Source organism: Eucyclogobius newberryi, unplaced genomic scaffold (genome assembly GCF_026437365.1).
Source record: "Eucyclogobius newberryi isolate DKJ021-1_F unplaced genomic scaffold, fEucNew1.0.hap1 SCAF_3, whole genome shotgun sequence".
Lineage (NCBI taxonomy): Eukaryota > Metazoa > Chordata > Actinopteri > Gobiiformes > Gobiidae > Eucyclogobius > Eucyclogobius newberryi.
Genome location: NW_027315945.1, coordinates 30,580,043 through 30,599,863, shown reverse-complemented (window position 1 = coordinate 30,599,863; position 19,821 = coordinate 30,580,043). Strand labels below are relative to the sequence as shown.

Genomic DNA, 19,821 nt, shown 5'->3' with positions numbered 1-19,821 from the left:
CATAATAATAACGTAATTGTCGTTTTCGGGCTGTGCAAAAGTGCAAAAGTGGCAAAAAATTGGAAATGATGCAAAGAGAGCTGAGATATCAAGTGTGACCTCATTTCAACGCATTCCTGACGCGTTGTTAAAACAGCGTCTGAATATCATTACGACAACGTTCATTTTGTCTTCTTTTGGTACATCCACAATTCAAAGATAGTAAGTTAGGAGACGCAATCACCTTGTTGGCTGCGAGCCGTCTTCAAATTGGAGTTCCTGTCCGTAAAAGACCTTTAAAATCAAGTTGAAGGAGACGGCGTCAGTAATGTTCAAATGCAAATGAGTTATTGTAATGTGAATGTTGTTTGTTGTAGCTGTGTGTAGCTCAGATTTTTTTTTATGGGATTCATTTATCAATTCTAGTTGCTAATGATTGACATGGGACTGGTATTGATCAAAATTCACCCGTATCCTTGTGCTCTGCTGTGCGTCTTGGCTGTTCGTCGCGTAGGTCCTGGGACACTACATCCGTCGGCAGCAGGACCCAGAGACCTTCATCAGCGAGATCAAGTACATCGCCAGTGATCCGGACGACAAGTACTTCTTCAACGTGACGGACGAAGCCGCGCTCAACGACATCGTGGACGCGCTGGGAGATCGCATCTTTACGCTGGAAGGTACAACACGAGGGGGGAAGAAGCGTGTTCGAACCCGAGGAGACCGGGGCTGTTAAAACATTTGTACCCGGAGCCAAAATGAGACCAAATAAGACAGAACTGAAATGTATCATATAAATAGGACAAAATTGGACCTCCCCAGAATGGTTTTAAAAGGCTCCTATATATAGAACGCTTCAATATCAGAGAAAGTAATATGATTTTGTATTGAATATGACAGTTTTGGTATCAAATCTGCATCAAGCCTCTTCTTTGTAACCACAATCATGTTTAAAATATGTTTGTACACTAGTGTGAAAGTTTATTGAATGGATAAACTTCGGCTTTTTTCAGTTTTGAACAGTTTACACATAACAATATGCAAAAATATAATGATCTAACCAACTAAATACCAGAAAAAGCATCATATTTCGTCTTTAATATTGCCATGTGGCCTTTATTCCTCAGTGTTTATACTATATCTGTATTTCAAGGCTAGTTTTAGAGTAAAGCTCTGTGTTTCTGGAGTATATACGTATCCATTTCCCCCCTCGACACAAACTCGTCTCACACTTCATCAAAGTTTGGAGTAAACCTGAGCTAAACCCGTGTTCAAAGCGCGACGAGAGAAAGTCCAAACCAGGTCCACATCAGCGTGAAACTGCAAAAATCAGGACCAAAACTGCCAATATACTTCCATTATTGATCGTTTTCCAAGTTACAAGTTTTCCTTTGAATGGAAACTCTATATTCCGGTAAATGCACAGCTGCGTGGGCTGTTTTTACAATCTCTGTGTCACTGCGGCTTCTCCTCGGGGTCATTCCTCCTGTCGCTGAGCGTGTTCGGAGACTCTGTGACTCTTAAACCCGCTCGGCCGGGAAAAGATCCAGTCACTCTATTAAAAAACACCATTTATTAGATGTTGTTTTAAGATTGTGAACTGTACAAATGAGTCGAGAGGGAGATTGTCCAAAAACAAGGAACAAAACAGGGAACCACTGATCTACAAAAGCACTGATGCTCATGGAAAAGGACAGTTCTGATTGTTTGGCTACTGTATTTATTTAATGTAGGAATGTGCAATTAATTAAACAGATTCTTCACCCTCTGTTAGTAAAAGCATGTTGAAGGGGAGTTAAGACTTTGAGAAATACTATCTATAGTGATATTGAAAGCTGTTTTTATTTGATTTTAACAATGAAAAATTACAAGATTGCAACTTGACACGTTCAATAATGTTCATCTGTTGTTGTTTTTAACTGTGCCGTAAAATACATTTGACTTGAATTCAAAAAGAAATACTGCATGTGACTGAATATTCTGGGCGATGGGGTAATACTTGTTACATATACCTGATATTGTGTGTTTTTTGAAGGTACACTGGGGCACAACCAGAGCTCCTTCCACATGGAGATGTCCCAGATCGGCTTTTCCACACACGCTCTGGATGTAAGTTACTGCACTACTTTTTCAGGCATGTTTATCACTTTCAAAATTGACAAAAAGTGACAATTTTAGCCTAAGACCTACAGTAATTTGGGTGATGCAATGAACAAAATATCTGCTCTATGTGGTTACGCATCAAACCTGCAAAACATGAACTTTAGAGCTTATTTTTGAAGATAACGTGACAGGACAAAACACGACACAGAGAGAGTAGAAAATAAAAAAAATAAAAGACCATCACATGACAATAAAATCAATTTATATAAAAAGAAACCAAGGCACAGGTTGTCCAACATAAATTAGTCGGTTTTAACGTCCAAATCGCACATTTTAAACACATACAGGAGCATCAGCATTTGATTTATGCTGAAATGCTTGTGATTATTATATTTGTTTGGCAGTTCATATGTTTGTAGAGGTCTAAACTACAGAGTTGGATGTTTGGTGGTTTGCAAAATTGTGATTTTCTTGCAGCTCTAAAAACGACAGTTGCAATAGTGTTTTTCATACACCTCTCACTTGAACGCTCAGCCTCTTCCTCTTGTCTGCTGCACTTCTTCACAGGATGGCATTCTGTTTGGGACAGTGGGAGCTTATGACTGGGACGGAGGGGTTCTGAAAGAGGGCATAAATGGGCGCATCGTTCCCCCCAGAGAAGCCTTCGAGAGCGAGTTTCCGCTGGAACTCAAAAACCACGCCGCTTATTTGGGTACGAACCACTTAGCGACATTTAGACTCGTTTTAGAATGACTTCAGCGCGATGTTGGTTGTGTTGAACGTGTGCAGGTTACACGGTCTCTTCTGTGGTGGTGGGCGACTGGAAGAGGCTGTACATCGCCGGAGCTCCTCGGTTCAAACATAAAGGAAAAGTCATCCTGTTTCAGCTCAGCGAAGACGGAGATGTCAATATTGTACAGGCTCTCAATGGAGAACAGGTACTTTATTTCATTTAATGTGTTTATTTATTAGAAAATGGACAAAATCGACATCAAAACAATGTAAAGTTACTGATTTAAGCTCAGTCTCAGCTGTAGCTCCATCGCCAGGTGTGAAAAAGAAATCGTACATAAAAAATAACAAGATATACAGAGTAGGCCGTCTGTACAGGTGAATTGTAATGAATTTATTTAGATATACTCATTTGAGCAACTTTTTGAAGAATTTATATATTTTTTGTTACAATCATTATAAACTTGAGTAAAAAATGCATTCATTACTCTCCACTTTGTAAGTCTCAAAAGATTTATGATCATTTAGAAGTGTTGTAGTTGTTTACCTTCAAGATATGTTCCTGTTTTTTAATTTGTATTGTTAATTATTGAGAAATACCACATTTTGCATCTACAGTATGTCTGATTGTAATAACACTAAATCAAATTAACCCTTATGGCCAACTAGATACTTTTCATCTGGTACTTTTTTAACTCGAGTATGTATTTTTGTCACTACTTTTTACTCTTACATGAATGACCCGCGACCCCGAAAGGGAACAAGCGGTAGAAACGGGATTGATGGATGAAGGAATGAATTTGCCATTTTGGAGAGTCCTGAGCAAAGGTCTGAACCAGAGAAGACCCCAAAACAACAGCAAATGGAAAATCCAGAGAGCCAGACATAGTGGCACAGACATGATCATTTATGCCACTTTTTCTCTAATTGGAGTAATTGGATCCAGTTTTAGCAGATGATGTGCCACAGCATCTTTTCAACAAAGAAGTGTGTTGCCGCTCAAAAAAGGTTAAAGAACAATGAGATACTCAAATACTACGGAAGCCCTGAGAGGCAAGCAAAAAAAGAAACAAACGTGCACATCATTCACAATCCTTTTTTAGAGTTAAAATAGTTTTCTCTCTGGTTTGAGGTTGTAGGTAAAAAAAACAACAACACACAAACACCATTTTCTCTAGTTTCATTGATTAAAAAAAAGCCTAACAAAGAAAGACAAAAAACAGTCAGAAATCAGAGGAAAAATGATAACTTAAACTTAAAAGATTGTGAATGGGCTTCCATACGCACCTCTGTTTAACACTGGACTGACTGAAGCGCTCCCCCTGCTGGCCGCGCACTGACACCGCACCCCTCTGTTCGCAGATCGGCTCGTACTACGGCAGTGAGGTGTGTGGGCTGGACATAGACCAGGACGGGATCACAGACGTTCTTCTGGTGGCTGCTCCCATGTTCCTGGGCTCTGGGAACAAAGAGGCTGGAAAAGTCTACATCTACACACTGACCGCAGTACGACTCCTTTGTTTACTCTGTTTGTTTGGACTGTGCAGGGCCAGCAGAATCATAGGATACAAGGCAATATCTGATAAGTTCTATTAACCAATATAGCTATAAATATTTTAACATTATTGGCAAGGCCCACAATTTGAAGGAAAATTGGAGTAAAGTTGCAATAATTATGAAGATTATGTAAATGTTCAGCCACCTTTAGCCTCATCACTCCTCAATTTCAATTAGAAATTAAAGCCGCAAGCGGCATCCAACGGCCCTCGCGGGCCGCCGGCCTTCCGACTCTGCGCTTTCGACTTGATAAAGATGGCGCCCTTATTGTGTGTTGAATAAAAAAAGAACTTGACAGACGGCGACACATTGGACATGGCCAATCCAGTGCAAATGAACACAAGTGTCAGTCAAATTTGCTGCGCCGCCGCACAGAGACCGTAGCACTTGGAATAAAAATATGGATAACTTTTGATGCCGCGCTTGTGTAGATAATTTTTCCCAAAGTAAAGCTTGATCGAGCTATTGCCCACGGAGGAGTATGTTAAAGTGTGAAGCGTAAATGTGAACATTTCAAGGATTTGGCGTTTTTCCCATTTGTGACAGTATATTTGCAGCTCCACGGCACAGAGACCGTACCACTTAAAATCAAAATATGGATAACTTTTGATGCCCCGTTTGTGTAGATGATTTTCCCCAAATATGAGCTTGATCGGGCAATCGGCCTAGGAGGAGTTTGTTAAAGTGTGAAGCGTAAAAATGTGGTGATTTTAGAGATTTCGCTGTTTTCCCATTTCTGACATATATTTGCGGGTCCGCCACACAGAGACCGTAGCACTTAGAATCAAAATATGGGTAAGTTTTGATGCCCCGCTTGTGTAGATGATATTCTCCAAATATGAACTTGATCGGACAATCGCCCTAGGAGGAGTTTGTTAAAGTGTGAAGCGTAAAAATGTGGTGATTTGAGCGATTCTACGATTTTCCCATAAGGATAACATGGGATGTTTCTGTCAACGCTACGGTTACGCCGTACAAAATATGACTTTGGCTCTCATACTTGTATGATCAGGATGGCAAATTAGAATTTCGTTCAAAATATCATGTCATTTGGAAAAACTCTATTGTTTATAGGCCACTCTGAAGGCCAAATAGTCAGAATTCTGGGAAACGTTTGCGGCTCCGTCGCACAAAGACCGTAAAAGTTATCCTTAAAATTTGGATAACTTTAGATACACCACTTGTCTAGAGGACGTACACCGATTTTGAGGTTGGTGGGCAAAACGCACTAGGAGGACTTCGTTAAAGTGTAAAACATAAAAATGTGGTAATTTGAGAGATTTTGTGGTTTTCCCATAGGGATAACATGGGAGGTTTCTGTCATCGCTACGACTACGGCGTAAAAATTTAGGCATTTTTGTGATTGGCTTTTGTGATCGGGACGGCAAAATAGAATTTTGGGTAAAGTTTAGACAATTTTGGTAAAACTAATTTTTGACCTTCAATGTTAATTTAAAGGTCACTCTGTAGGGGGCGCTATCACTGCCATTTCAATTTTGTCAGCCTAAACTGGTCCAAACTAGAAAGTTTAACAACTGATTCAAATTTGGTCCTAATCGGACTGGTTTTGATCAAATGGGAGCAATTTTTAGACCTGCAATATTCCAAAATAAGTTGTCCAACTTTGCGGCTGCGCCGCACACAGACCGTAAAAGGTATCTCAAAAAATTGAATAACTTTAGATGCCCCACTTGTCCAGAGGACGTACGCCGATTTTGAAGTCGGTGGGCAAAACGCCCTAGGAGGAGTTCGTCAAAGTTTGACGTAAACAAAATGGCTAACTCAGCTTGTTTTCATTTTCAAAGGAAGATGGCGGCCATAGGGTAAGTTTGGGGGCGTGGCCACAATGATTTTTTTTGTTTATCCTCACGAGAGGAATGCGTGTCCCGAATTTCGTAGCTTTACGCCAAAGTTGACCTCGGGGCGTCTCCCATAGGCGCAATGTATTTTGACTTTTGTCGGTGGCGCTGTCGCGCCATTTTTTAACGAAAAAAAAAAAGGCCCAGAAAAAATAAAATTTTTCGCCGATTCTGAATTTTGGGCAAAGTTTGGTGAGTTTTTGAGCATGTTCAGGGGGTCAAATTAGAGATCAAAGCGCTGAAGAAGAACAAGAAAAATAATAATAATAATAATAATAATAATATTTTTAGCAAAAACAATATAGCCGTTTTTACTATAACAACAAATGATACATCGTTTGAAAGCTCTAAGCCTTCCCGATGCCGCCATGGGGTGGAATCATCATTACGAGCGCTTACGCGCTCGTCACTCCCTATTCCGTCGGGATGCCCCGCCCACTCCCCATAGACTTCCATTGATTTGAGCAGATACAAGCATGGCCCATGCCTGCGGCATGGATTCTCGCGTACGGGACGATGCCAGGAGGGTTTTTGGAGGAATGCAGCGCTTCGCGCTGCTGTTGTCAACAATTAGTGAATGGGCTACGCCCATTCACTAATTGTTGACTATTTCTGTCATAGCAGGAGTAAGTATGCATGATCCATGCCTTCGGCATGGGCTAGTTCACTGTACTTGCCAGGGGCGACGGGGTACCAAACATGCGGGCTGCGCCCGCATGTTTGGTCAGACAGTTGCAACGCCGCCTTCGGCAGCGTTGCGGGAGCAATAGGCCCTCCCCCTGCTGGGGCTCGGGCCTAATAAGATAATCCATAAAGATATGTAAACCAGACACATCAGGGAATTTCCCCAATACCAATACGCGAAAAACAAGTCCCCCGAGCACTGATTTAATTGTCCCTTCCTGTATTTATCATCCAAGACAAGAAGACTAAAAGACATTTGTCTGTTTTATGCTTCCGTAGGAGGAGGTTTTCGTGGCCAATGGGACTCTGAACGCCGAGGACCGGTCCCAGGACGCCAGGTTCGGCTACGCTCTGACCGCGGCTCCGGACCTGAACCACGACGGCTTCACAGACCTGCTGGTGGGGGCCCCGCTCGAGGACGATCACTGCGGGGCCATTTATGTGTTCCATGGACACGGCATCTACATAGAACACGACTATAAACAGGTACGTCAGCAACACATCCAGCAACGACCTAGAACTGCCACAATCACCACAATAGTGACTTATATATACCTTTATTCACTCTATTTTTTCAATTAGCAATCTTGTTGAACCTTTTTCAAACTTGGGGATTGGATCTACAAATGAATGAAAATATTTCTCCTTAATTATTTAAGTTTTTTGTAAAATGGGACCTAGTAATTATCACTCATTCTTTCAATTTACATGTATTTTTACAGTAAATCTATTGTGTTTCCTTGTGCTTCATATGTATCACTGCTCCTGAGTTGTATATATTTGTGCATTCGAGGTTTTAACTTCATAATCATAATTTCTTGCACAAAGTCGTTATTGTGGCCGACATAGATTCCACTTAATCCTGTCCAAATGTTTGTTGTTTGCTGTAGCGCATTCCTGCATCAGCCATTTCCCCCTCGCTCCAGTATTTCGGCCGCAGCATCAGCGCCCGTCTGGACCTGGATGGAGATGAGCTGATCGACCTGACCGTGGGCGCTCACGGCAACGCTGTTCTGCTGAGGCGAGGAAAACAACACACCGCTTTGTCATCATCCGCCCGGACGGTTCAGGGACAAAGAAACAGCAAAACAACAGATTCAAACGACAAATTAACACACGTAACACTGCACATGTGAAGGACTAAACCAGGACTAAACCAGGACTAAACCAGGACTAAACCAGGACTAAACCAGGACTTGAACAAGACTATACTGGGATCAAACTGGGACAATCATTGAGAACACAACCGAGGAATCGTTTTGACTAGTTTATATTATATTATTATATTTTCTTCAGATATTTGTATTGACTTTGACTCAAGATTTCCTTAAATATTGCTTATTGTTCCACGCCAAAATTATGTGCAAAATAGGATTTTAAAGAAAGATAGATTCATTTATTCAAGGTAAATGATCTTAAATTTCATGTGGAAAGTCATATAAGTAAATAAATCAAAATTAGCCAAAACTGTTTGAATCAACTGATTTTGAAGGATAAATCTATGTTTTTACCTTGAAAACTAAAGATATACAGTACAACTTAAATATATTTGTACTCACAGGTTTGATTAAGTGTATGTTGTAACAGTGTGTTGTATTTTGAACAGTATTTCTTTATCAATTGAAGGAATTGAGCTGATTTTTTGTAAATTTGCATGCTTTTTTAGCGTTACATTCTCATCTTTGCGACGCTGTACAATCACGTGACACCAAAAAAAGCCTCAATATCTCTCTTTGTGTTTTAACATGTTCATCCTTCTGTCTCCAGCTCCCGGAGCATTGTTCAGATCGACGTGAGCCTGTCCTTCACGCCGCACTCCATCAACGTCATCCAGAAGACGTGCCAACGGGGCGGCAGAGACTCCGCCTGCCTCAACGCCACCGTCTGCTTTACCGCCGTCTCACGCTCTCCTGGATCACAGAGCAACAACTTCAGTACGGCTTTCTGCACTTTGACTTCATTCACAAAACTAGTGGTGGAAAATGTACTCAAGGTTGTTACTTAAGTCAAAGTAAAGATCATGTACAAAATCGACTTAAAACAATCCTCATTTGACCTGAAAAATGATGATAAAGACTTATTGTTTCGCTTGTTACGTTGTCCATACACTTAAAGGAAACCTATTGGGCTTTTTTATTTACTCATTATTGAACTATAACATAAATAGATCGTCATTTTTCATTTTGTAAGCGGTAATAGTGGTAATATAAACAGCTCTATTGACTTCCTGTTCAAAACGGCAGAACTAATAAGCCAGAATCAGAATCAGAATAGGTTTATTGTCATTGTCAGTCAACAATAATAAAAGCAAGATATATCAAATAAGACACACATTAGAGAAAAAACTATTTAAATTCCATCCATCCATCTTCTGCCGCTTTATCCGGGGCCGGGTCGCGGGGGCAGCAGTTTGAGCAGGGACTCCCAGACCTCCTTCTCCCCAGACACTTCCTCTAACTCCTCCGGGGGGATCCCGAGGCGTTCCCAGGCCACAGAGAGACATAGTCTCTCCAGCGTGTCCTGGGTCTTCCCCGGGGCCTCTTCCCTGTGGGACATGCCTGAAACACCTCCCGAGGGAGGCGCCCAGGAGGCATCCGGAACAGATGCCCGAGCCGCCTCAGCTGGCTCCTCTCGACGTGGAGGAGCAGCGGCTCTACTCCGAGCTCCCCCCGTGTGGCCGAGCTCTATTTAAATTTACTAATACAATCAAAAATAGGCTTACTATGTACCCAAATGTTACAGTTAAATTTACAGATGTAGTGCAGAAAGTGAACTGTGCTTTAAGTCGCTGTTGATTCAATTATTAAGTATTAATGAACTATTAAGCCCCGCCTCTTCATGGTGACGTTTCACCTTAACAAGCAGCACATTTTCCTTTTATAAGTTTTTATTTTTGAAAAGTGGCACTGTGACATTTTTAGAACCCCACATGCATTCCTCCAAATAATTGCAACTAAGTACAGGGACGTGGGCGGGGATAGGGGGTAGGTGACAACAGGACAATACAGGACTAAGCAAACATGCATGAATCAATGAAAATACAACTTTACGTGAACTAATGATGAGGAAACTTCGCTGTAACAGGCTTAAAAGCACATGAAAGTCCCCCTATTATATTACATTTTTTAATTTCTCTCTATGTGGTTTAGTTTGTGCAGTGCCATTTTGGACTAACTTACACTTACACATTTGCTAAGACTGAATCCGTCACATGAATACGTCATTCTTTCTCTCTCTTCCAGACTTGTGGGTCACGGCGATGCTGGACGACAGGAAGTTGTCGGCTCGGGCTCTGTTTGACGACAGCTTGAACAGACAAACACAGCGTTCGGTCAGAGTCCAGACGGAAGAGAAGCGCTGCTACACGCTGCCTTTTCACGTCTATGTGAGTCTATGTTCAACAACTATTAGTATTATTATTATTAACCGGGGCTGGATTTTGACTTGCAACACTCTTTAACCACTAAACATTCTGCCCTATCAGTGTGTTGCTTTATTATGTATGTTTGTATGTTTATTTATGTGTATTATTTATGTGCGCCTCATTGTCATAGTCATTTAAACACGGGAAAAAGAAGATAAATAAGTGCCGTTTATAGCGCTCAGTATTGTTGTTGAAGTGCAAAAGTAAAAGCATTGTACTGTAAACGTTTTAGGTAACTGTACTTTACTTAAGTACATTTTACTGTGGATACTTTTTTCTTTTACTTCACTACATTTGAGAGCAGAATCTGTGCTTTCCACTCCACTTTTAACTGGACCTAAGAGTAAAACACTAGGGTTTGAGAGATGCATTAAGTTATTGATTCAGCTGCTTCCTTTCACCAAGAATCAGTTCAATTCTCAGACAAATACAAATCACCATCTCTACATTTGATGCTTTGAACACATTTTTCTTCAATACTTTTACTTGAGTCATTTTTTGCCCATGCACCTGTACTTTTATTTAAGACTTAGATAAAAGTACTGATGAATGGGCAACGACTGGTCATTCATTTATCCTAATGTCAAACCAATAGAGGTTTTAAAATGTTTAGTATTTAACTTTGCGTTCAAGTATTCTGACGATATAATGTGATGCCAGCACACGTCAAGAGCGTTAAAAACTTACAAATACAAATACATTAAAGGCAATTTGCATCACTTATAATGATTTTAAGTGCAACAATGGTAAAGTGACATAGTTTCACAGTAAAGTAAGTGATATATTTAAAAGCACAAGCACTGGGCAACGGAGTCCCACCGTCTTTTTAGTAAAAAGAGATGAAATTATGATCCTGGTTCTGGTCTATGAATCTGCAAACTCCAAATGGATATCGATGAGAGAAGAGTGCAAGCAGTTTATCGAGCTCTTTTGTGTATTTTGTTTATTTCACAATGTTTTGCTCCTGTATTTCTCTGGACATTTCGCACACTTGCCACAAAGATGTCGCTTTTCCATAATAACTTTTTGCCGTTCCATCAGTACAAACTAGATTTTAAGTTTGCTAATAAGACGCCACAAGCCATATACAGTTAACACACTTACTATTGAAGACACAAAATAACTTAACCCTTTACGTCTTGCGTAGGACACGGCAGACTACATCCGTCCAATCAGCTTCACTCTGCGCTTCAAGATCAACGACACAGACAGCGGTCCTGTTCTGGACGAAGGCTGGCCCACCACGCTCAAGAAACATGTGAGCGCTGCGGATTTGTTATGTATCTTCAGCCTTTTTTAAGTCATTATTTTCATATCCGTGTCGCTTCTGTTTGACGTCCAGATCGCGTTCTTTAAAGACTGCGGCGAGGACGACGTTTGCACGACAGATCTGGTGCTGGACGCTCGTATGGACATCGCCGGGACGAGGTATCGATCCGATGTCGGCGATTAAATGTGTTCATAGTCTGTGTTTCTCATCAATAGATAAAACTGCAGTGAACATTGGTATAATAACACATACTTTTTTGCTCCTGTGCTTACATGTGCACTCAAAATCAGATTACTATCAGCATTTTTGGAGTTATAAGATTATCATGAGATTATTTGTAACCAGCAAAAACATCTCATTTATTTCTAATCGTTGTCCCTCTGATTACTCACAGCAGATTAATTTTTAATTAAGCTGCAGGCAAAACTCAATATTTACATTTTTTTGTTTTTTTTTTCAGTTTTCTCTCTCAACATTGTACAATATTCACCTAAATGTTTTATTATTTCATTTGATTTTCATTTAATTTAATTTATTTCATTTAATTTGCCCATTTTCACACTTAAAATGCATAAATATTTTTTAAAGGAAAACATTTCTTATAATTATGTGAGTGAACTAGAGATTTAATATGTTTTCCTATTCCTCTGCAGCATCCAAAAGGTCCAGAAGTCAGATAATATTCATGTAAACACAGCCACGGTCTTTACTCTAACGTACAGATACAGGAGCAAAACCTACAGTAACACCTCAAGTTAAAAATTAAATGTACTTAAAGTAAAAAAAAAAGTTAACGGTATTTCACACAGATTTTGCAAAATATTTAAATGTACGGGAACTTTATTAAGAACTGTTGTGTATTTGTAACAAGTAACAAAGTACATTTACTTTCCATCACTGAGCTCGCCTTGAAGATTAAATACAGGCGACGACGAGTGACAGTTTTACTCTAGTTTTACTCCCCAAATCATATGAGACGATTGTAATAAGGATGACAGTCGAAATCTATGTGAAACACTGCGTAAATTAACGGTTGTATATTTTTTCTACAGACAGAAGCCGTATTTGATCCGCAGCCCTCGCAGACGTCTGGCAGTCGAGGTCCAGCTGGAGAACAGGCTGGAAAACGCCTACAACACCAGTCTGACTCTGCATTATTCACGCAACCTGCACTTCTCCAGCCTCAGCATCAAGGTAGATTACACCGGGACGCGTCGTTTTGTCTAATTCCACCCTCCAGAGGTATGATCCGTGTGCTTGTGGTTGTTTTTTAGGAGGATGCTTTTCTTAAGATTGAGTGCACGGCTCTAACGTCCAACAGTCACTCCTGCAACGTCAGCTACCCAGTGTTTCGCTCCCAGTCAAAGGTGTGTACTTCTGTCCTGTGTACTTCTGTCCTGTGCACTTCTGTCCTGTGCACTTCTGTCCTGTGCACTTCTGTCCTGTGTACTTCTGTCCTGTGCACTTCTGTCCTGTGTACTTCTGTCCTGTGTACTTCTGTCCTGTGTACTTCTGTCCTGTGCACTTCTGTCCTGTGCACTTCTGTCCTGTGCACTTCTGTCCTGTGCACTTCTGTCCTGTGCACTTCTGTCCTGTGCACTTCTGTCCTGTGTACTTCTGTCCTGTGCACTTCTGTCCTGTGTACTTCTGTCCTGTGTACTTCTGTCCTGTGTACTTCTGTCCTGTGCACTTCTGTCCTGTGCACTTCTGTCCTGTGCACTTCTGTCCTGTGCACTTCTGTCCTGTGCACTTCTGTCCTGTGTACTTCTGTCCTGTGCACTTCTGTCCTGTGCACTTCTGTCCTGTGTACTTCTGTCCTGTGCACTTCTGTCCTGTGTACTTCTGTCCTGTGCACTTCTGTCCTGTGCACTTCTGTCCTGTGTACTTCTGTCCTGTGTACTTCTGTCCTGTGCACTTCTGTCCTGTGCACTTCTGTCCTGTGCACTTCTGTCCTGTGCACTTCTGTCCTGTGTACTTCTGTCCTGTGTACTTCTGTCCTGTGCACTTCTGTCCTGTGCACTTCTGTCCTGTGCACTTCTGTCCTGTGCACTTCTGTCCTGTGCACTTCTGTCCTGTGTACTTCTGTCCTGTGTACTTCTGTCCTGTGTACTTCTGTCCTGTGCACTTCTGTCCTGTGCACTTCTGTCCTGTGTACTTCTGTCCTGTGTACTTCTGTCCTGTGTACTTCTGTCCTGTGTACTTCTGTCCTGTGTACTTCTGTCCTGTGCACTTCTGTCCTGTGTACTTCTGTCCTGTGCACTTCTGTCCTGTGTACTTCTGTCCTGTGTACTTCTGTCCTGTGTACTTCTGTCCTGTGTACTTCTATCCAGTGTACTTCAGTCCTGTGTACTTCTGTCCTGCGCACTTCTGTCCTGCACACTTCTGTCCTGTGTTGTCCTGTGCACTTCTGTCCTGCGCACTTCTGTCCTGCGTACTTCTGTCCTGCGTACTTCTGTCCTGCGCACTTCTGTCCTGCGCACTTCTGTCCTGTGTACTTCTGTCCTGCGCACTTCTGTCCTGCGCACTTCTGTCCTGCGCACTTCTGTCCTGCGCACTTCTGTCCTGTCATGTTTGGATTAAGCAGTATTTGGGTCACGATACAATTTAATTCTCAATTAAAAAGCAATTATTTTCTGGCTTTATATTTAAGTGGATTAATATATTTTTTTATGAGAGGCAAGATAAAACATTATAATAAAAAAAAATAATAATAACTGTTCTTAATTCAAGAAGGAAACTGAAGTATGGTGCCCTAAAATACATATTTAAAATACATGAAACATATTTCAAATAAATCTCTTTTCGTCAGTTAGCCGCCGGGATTGTCACTTAAATAAAAAACAGTATGTAAGAATATATACTTTAGTCTCACTGTTAGATCCTGTTAAGAATAGAGTTTATTTACATCCCCGGGAATATATTCACCAAAATAAACATGCAAAACTGTTTAAAACCCACATACATTCAAAATCTACTGCACATTTATAAAAGCAACAACGTGAAGCTGCTGTTATGTCATTTTCTCACATTTGTAAAAGTGTGTGTTTGTTGTGTGATTTCCTCTTTTAGGTAAACTTCATGTTGGAGTTCGAGTTCAGCTGCACGTCGCTGCACAGTCGGGTTCAGATGAAGCTCTACGCCTCCAGGTAAAGAACACCACACACCTTTGCACACCATAAAACTGTAAAGAACCTACAAAAACGCTCACGTGTTCACTTCCCTCGCAGTGACAGTGTCGAAAAGGAAGAGACTTTGGGAGACAACGGTGTCCAGCTGCTGAGCTTTGTCCAGTACGAGCCGGACCTCTTTGTGAACAGGTCAGTCGAGGCTTTTGCGGCCACTCATTTGACGTGTGAGGGTTTTGTCTTTGTCACACGTTTCTTTTCTTTTTCCCCCGACTACAGCGATTCGAATTTGAACCGGTACGAGGTTCACCCGACGCGCTCGCTGTCTGAAGCCATCGGGCCAGAGTTCCACACACATCTCAGGGTAAATCCTTTATTAGATGATTAAAACGCTAACATTACGATACATTACAGAGAAGTTTGACATAATTACGAGCATTTAGGAAATCTGTGCATGTGTCAGTTCATCGTTCATGTATTTTTAGAGCAACAAAATGAAGCGTGAAATTATTATTACAATAAAGCTTTCAATCGTTTATATTTTGTCTTAAATATTCTTCTTTAATACTTTATTTTGCCTTTTTTGGCTGTATTTTTCTCATGCACAGGTACAGTATAGGTCCTCAAAAAGAAATCCGATCACTCACTTCGCAATAACCTGACAACTCCTTTTGCGTGCATGTAAGCCAGGCATGTCCAAACTACGGCCCGTGGGCCAAATGCGGCCCTCAGACCAATATTTTTTGGCCGTCCAGCTTCCTGCTAAGTTGGTCCAAACAACAAAAAGTAGGACTTTTTACTGTAAATTGGACAAATTCAAGAATTTTGATGCTCCAAGTCTTATTAAAGGTGTGGAGGTTCATCGAAACAATGTCAAATGCAAAGTTTCAAATTATTCACGTTGACATTCGACAAATTCTACATTGTCGGGTTGTTTGTGACCCTCTGCTCCGTTTCAGTTTCAAAATGCGGCCTTCTGTGTAAAAAGGTTTGGACACGCCTGATGTAAGCGCTGCCACAGTTGCATTTGAATGACGCTTCTTTCCGTTCCGGTCCGTGTTCAGGTACAAAATCTGGGCTGTTATTCCGTGAGTAATTTGGAGGTGAAGCTGCACCTCCCGTCGGTGGCAGCGGAGGACCGAGTCTTCATGACCGTCACCGATGTCTCTTCTTATAACGTGAGTACGGTCCACGTACACGCCTCTGTCGGTATCGTGAAACTAAACTAAAGCGTCCCGTCACAGGCCACTGGGGTTAACTGCAGCGTGGTCAGTAATCTGGCTCAGCTCAAAGCCAGACAAAGAGACGTGCGGCCGCTGCACCCGGAAGACATGGTTCAAAATGACATCCTGGTGAGTCCATATTAATCAAAAATACTCAATACCCCATCCCAATTTTGATACCATGCACTGCAACAGGTAATATCCAGGTGAGTTATCTTTATTTAAGTAGATTTACCTTGTCAAATGATCTACAAATGGACCAAAATGTTGTGTTGATTTTCTTATTTTAAAGCAAAACTAAGTAACTCTGGTGATAGAGCTCCCCCTGCAGTTCCGTGTGAAAATACATTGTCTGCAAATTTACTTTTCTTTGTCATAATGAGACAGTCTAATCACATACACAAACATAACATGACAAAAGAGCCAGGGTTTCTCAGGAGAGTTGTTTTTGGGTCACTGTTGGAATATGTTGCTGGTTTTCCGCCCAGAGACAGCAGGGGGCGATGACGGGCACTGCCAATACCCCGAAATTACATATTTAACCATCACATGGACTTACATATGTTCATATGGCTCTAACATGTCTGAGATGTTCTTCGGCGCTAGGCCATGGAGAAACTTGTACAGTATAGTATCTTTAACTTCACCATGTGGTCACAGCTTAAAGCAATTTGTAGTTTTGATGATAGTTTCAGCCCTTTGAGTCGAAAAGGTTTCAAAGGTGGTTCTCTGGGCTTTTTTTTTTTTTTTTTAATGACCCCCTTTGAAGCCTTGTTTATCATGGACCGATCCTGGACAAATTGGGGAATACACCAAATAATAACAGTTACTCTTACTCTTACTTTTATTATTTTTGTACATATACTGATTTGTACCTTTTTTCAACCTAATTTGAAAAATTTAGCTCTTTTTTTGCTACTTTAATTGCCTACATTTTTTTGTTTGTTTTGTTTTTTCAATCTGGTCAATACATTACAGTGTGTTAGCTACTGTGTCCAAGTTATTTCCCTTGTGGATCAATGAAGTTTGTCTAAGTCTGATCCTCCAGAGGGAAAACTCACACACAATTTCCAATCGACTCTTTCTTCTCAGTCCGTGTGCTTGACCACTGAGAAGTTGAGGCGTCAGAGTAAAACAGTAACATACTTGTATTCCTAACGTAGAGACTGCAAAGGCTTGGAGAGACCCTGCTTGTCTTCAAAAGCATAAAGACCTAGATTGAGACACACCTTTGGAGAAACATCAGTGTCTAAAGTTTCCCTCTCCTTGTATCTTCATGGTTTGTGTGTAGAACTGCAGCAGGTCGTGGTGCACCGAGGTCACGTGTGAGGTCCAGCAGCTGACAAGGGGTCAGGCCGCGGTCATTCGGGTCAGCCGCAGAGTGCACGACGACTTCTTCAGAAATGTAAGGCGTCAGTCACCAGACCAAACAAACAAATTAGAAGTTAACATATTTTATAAGTCTGGATTTTAGTCTGATTTTCCTCAAGCGCACCTGTGTTTTCTAGCTGTATGCGCACCTGTATTCACCCTGAACTAGAGGTTGAAAAATACCCCATAAAATGTATAATATCACATTGTTTGGGAGAATAAATTAGAATATTGCATCAAAAAAGAGAGAAATGTCATTGTAATCTTCCAAACAAGGGTTTAAAACAGTGCTGCAACTTATGATCAATGAGTTAAGTTGTCGACTAGAAGGGATTTATTTTTTAATTAGTCAACAAGTCAAACAATTATTTTTATTGTACAATGCGACTTCATTTATTGACCAAATAAAGGTTGAACAATGGGGTCTGAAGGCTTCGAGACAGAGACTATTTACCGGTACTAATACATTTAATTGATTTAAAATGCCACTGTCTTTGTTTTATGGAAAGCTCTTTTCGTATGTGCTTCAAATTCTGTTTGTCCACAACACTTACAATGATTAAAATACAACTACTGGTACACAATTAGGCACATTCTTGATGCATTGTTAAAATATCAGCTGAATATCGTTACTGAGACGACACATAAAAGGCCATCTCCACCCTGAACCTTGCACGTTTATACTCCATTCTGCGCAGGCCAAGTACAAATCAGCCAGGATTATAGGAGCGTACAACGTCGCCGCTCGGGAAACCAACCTCATCCGGCTGGAGACAGGAGCCGTTTGGAGAGAGGTGAAAGCGACAAACGGATCGTCGAAGGAGCGAGCGGACTTCTGATCGCGCTAAAGTCCTGTTTTTAATCTTTGTAGACGGTTCTGGAGGTGCTGAAGGGGAGAGCCATTCCCATCTCGCTCTGGATACTGATCGGAAGCATCATCGGAGGGTTACTACTACTGGCACTGATCACGTTTATACTATGGAAGGTAATTACGGGTCAAATACACTTAAAGGTGCACTGCGGAACCTTTCTGGTGGTGGGTGACACGTGCTCGTCCCGCTCACGGTGAGAACGCATGTTTTTCGAGGTACGTTTGAGCAAGAAAAACACAAAATTGAATTAATGTTGGATAGACATGCTTATGCTACGTGAAAAGTTACAAAGTGCACCTTTAATATTAGAAATCTCTTATGATAAACGAAACAAAAACAAACAATTGTAGTTAAAAATACTAAGAATAAATATAAATAAATCTAGTTTGGATTAAATTACAAAATAGACCCAGATTACTTGACTGAAATGTTTTTTATTGCTTTTTAAATCATTGCAATAATAATAATTTGTACTAAATAATGGCACGCTTCACTGTTGAGAACAAACAAACATGAAACTAGGAGAAATAAACAGTAAACAGATGCTCTTATTTGATGGCAGACTTGAACATTTGTCAATTTTTTTTATTTATTTTGTATAAATCTCAAATCAAATATTCTAGTAAATAAAGGAAAACCACTCAAATGAAGATAAGTAAATAAGTACATTTTATCTGTACAGCACCTTTCAGAGACACAAAAACAGCTGAAACACAGAATAAAATAATAAAAACACAAAACTTACCATGAACAACACACATACAACAATATCAGTCCCTAAAGCAGCTGTAAACAAAAGGCCTGACTCACTGAATAAAAAGATGCCAACATTCTGAAGTCATTTGACGTAGATTTGTTGTTTTTTGTAGCGTTTTCTATAGACTAAATGTGTTACTTCCGTGCTTTCTCCTCAGCTGGGATTCTTTACTCGGAAACAGAGAGAAGAGGAGGACGAGAACCACGAGGACTGAAGCTCGCCGCAGACTTTATTCGTTGCACGGATGAATTTGACTCCGGCGCTGCAGAGACCGGACGCCCTGGACCAGGACGGCACAGGGCCAGACCAAAGGCAGCAGCGGGAGAGTTTACAACCAATGCACAACCCCGTTTTGGAAGGGTTAGGGGCACTTAATGTACATAAACTTTTTTGTAATTTTAAAAAAGGTGAAATAAACTTAACGTAATAATAAACTGCTTCATTTTATTTAATACATTTCCGTGTCAGTTCAATCAGTTTGTTGTGTTTTAATGTATAATTTCTTACATCAAGTTAACTTCATGTCAAATTTATTTATTTTTAATAAATCAATTATTGTAGTCTTCCTTGTTTTGATCAATAATGGTTTTCTTTTTCCTATTTAAAACCAAATTGACTGTTTTTCTTAATTTTCAGTTCATGAACATTTAACAAGATGCTATTATTTTAGTCAGACCTCTTTATTAAAATGTTAAAGCTGATCATTGATGCTTCTCAATTTGATTTAAACAATTATTTTATGCACAGCCATAAATCTCTCCTAATTGCCAAACTGTTACAAGGTCATTTAAACAACTTGATATTGCAATTTTATTTATTATTTTCATACAAAACACACCAGTCTACAATATTTTTTTGTATTTTA

At 40.6% G+C, this 19,821-nt stretch overlaps 1 protein-coding gene across 1 annotated transcript in view; it reads left to right on the top strand.

The window, feature by feature from the left end:
* Positions 1–19,393, top strand: part of itga10 (integrin, alpha 10) — a 54,365-nt gene extending 34,972 nt beyond the window's left edge. Inside the window, exons 9-30 of the mRNA XM_072460791.1 lie at positions 494–659; positions 2,015–2,088; positions 2,650–2,794; positions 2,872–3,020; positions 4,177–4,320; positions 7,194–7,400; positions 7,805–7,935; positions 8,682–8,848; positions 10,157–10,299; positions 11,486–11,596; positions 11,681–11,766; positions 12,661–12,802; positions 12,883–12,975; positions 14,678–14,754; positions 14,836–14,925; positions 15,013–15,097; positions 15,798–15,911; positions 15,978–16,085; positions 17,248–17,361; positions 18,026–18,121; positions 18,199–18,312; positions 19,114–19,393. Coding sequence (XP_072316892.1) covers positions 494–659; positions 2,015–2,088; positions 2,650–2,794; positions 2,872–3,020; positions 4,177–4,320; positions 7,194–7,400; positions 7,805–7,935; positions 8,682–8,848; positions 10,157–10,299; positions 11,486–11,596; positions 11,681–11,766; positions 12,661–12,802; positions 12,883–12,975; positions 14,678–14,754; positions 14,836–14,925; positions 15,013–15,097; positions 15,798–15,911; positions 15,978–16,085; positions 17,248–17,361; positions 18,026–18,121; positions 18,199–18,312; positions 19,114–19,170 — 2,613 coding nt within the window. The 3' untranslated portion in view covers positions 19,171–19,393. The remainder of the gene's footprint in view (positions 1–493; positions 660–2,014; positions 2,089–2,649; positions 2,795–2,871; positions 3,021–4,176; positions 4,321–7,193; positions 7,401–7,804; positions 7,936–8,681; positions 8,849–10,156; positions 10,300–11,485; positions 11,597–11,680; positions 11,767–12,660; positions 12,803–12,882; positions 12,976–14,677; positions 14,755–14,835; positions 14,926–15,012; positions 15,098–15,797; positions 15,912–15,977; positions 16,086–17,247; positions 17,362–18,025; positions 18,122–18,198; positions 18,313–19,113) is intronic.
* Positions 19,394–19,821: the final 428 nt, after the last annotated feature.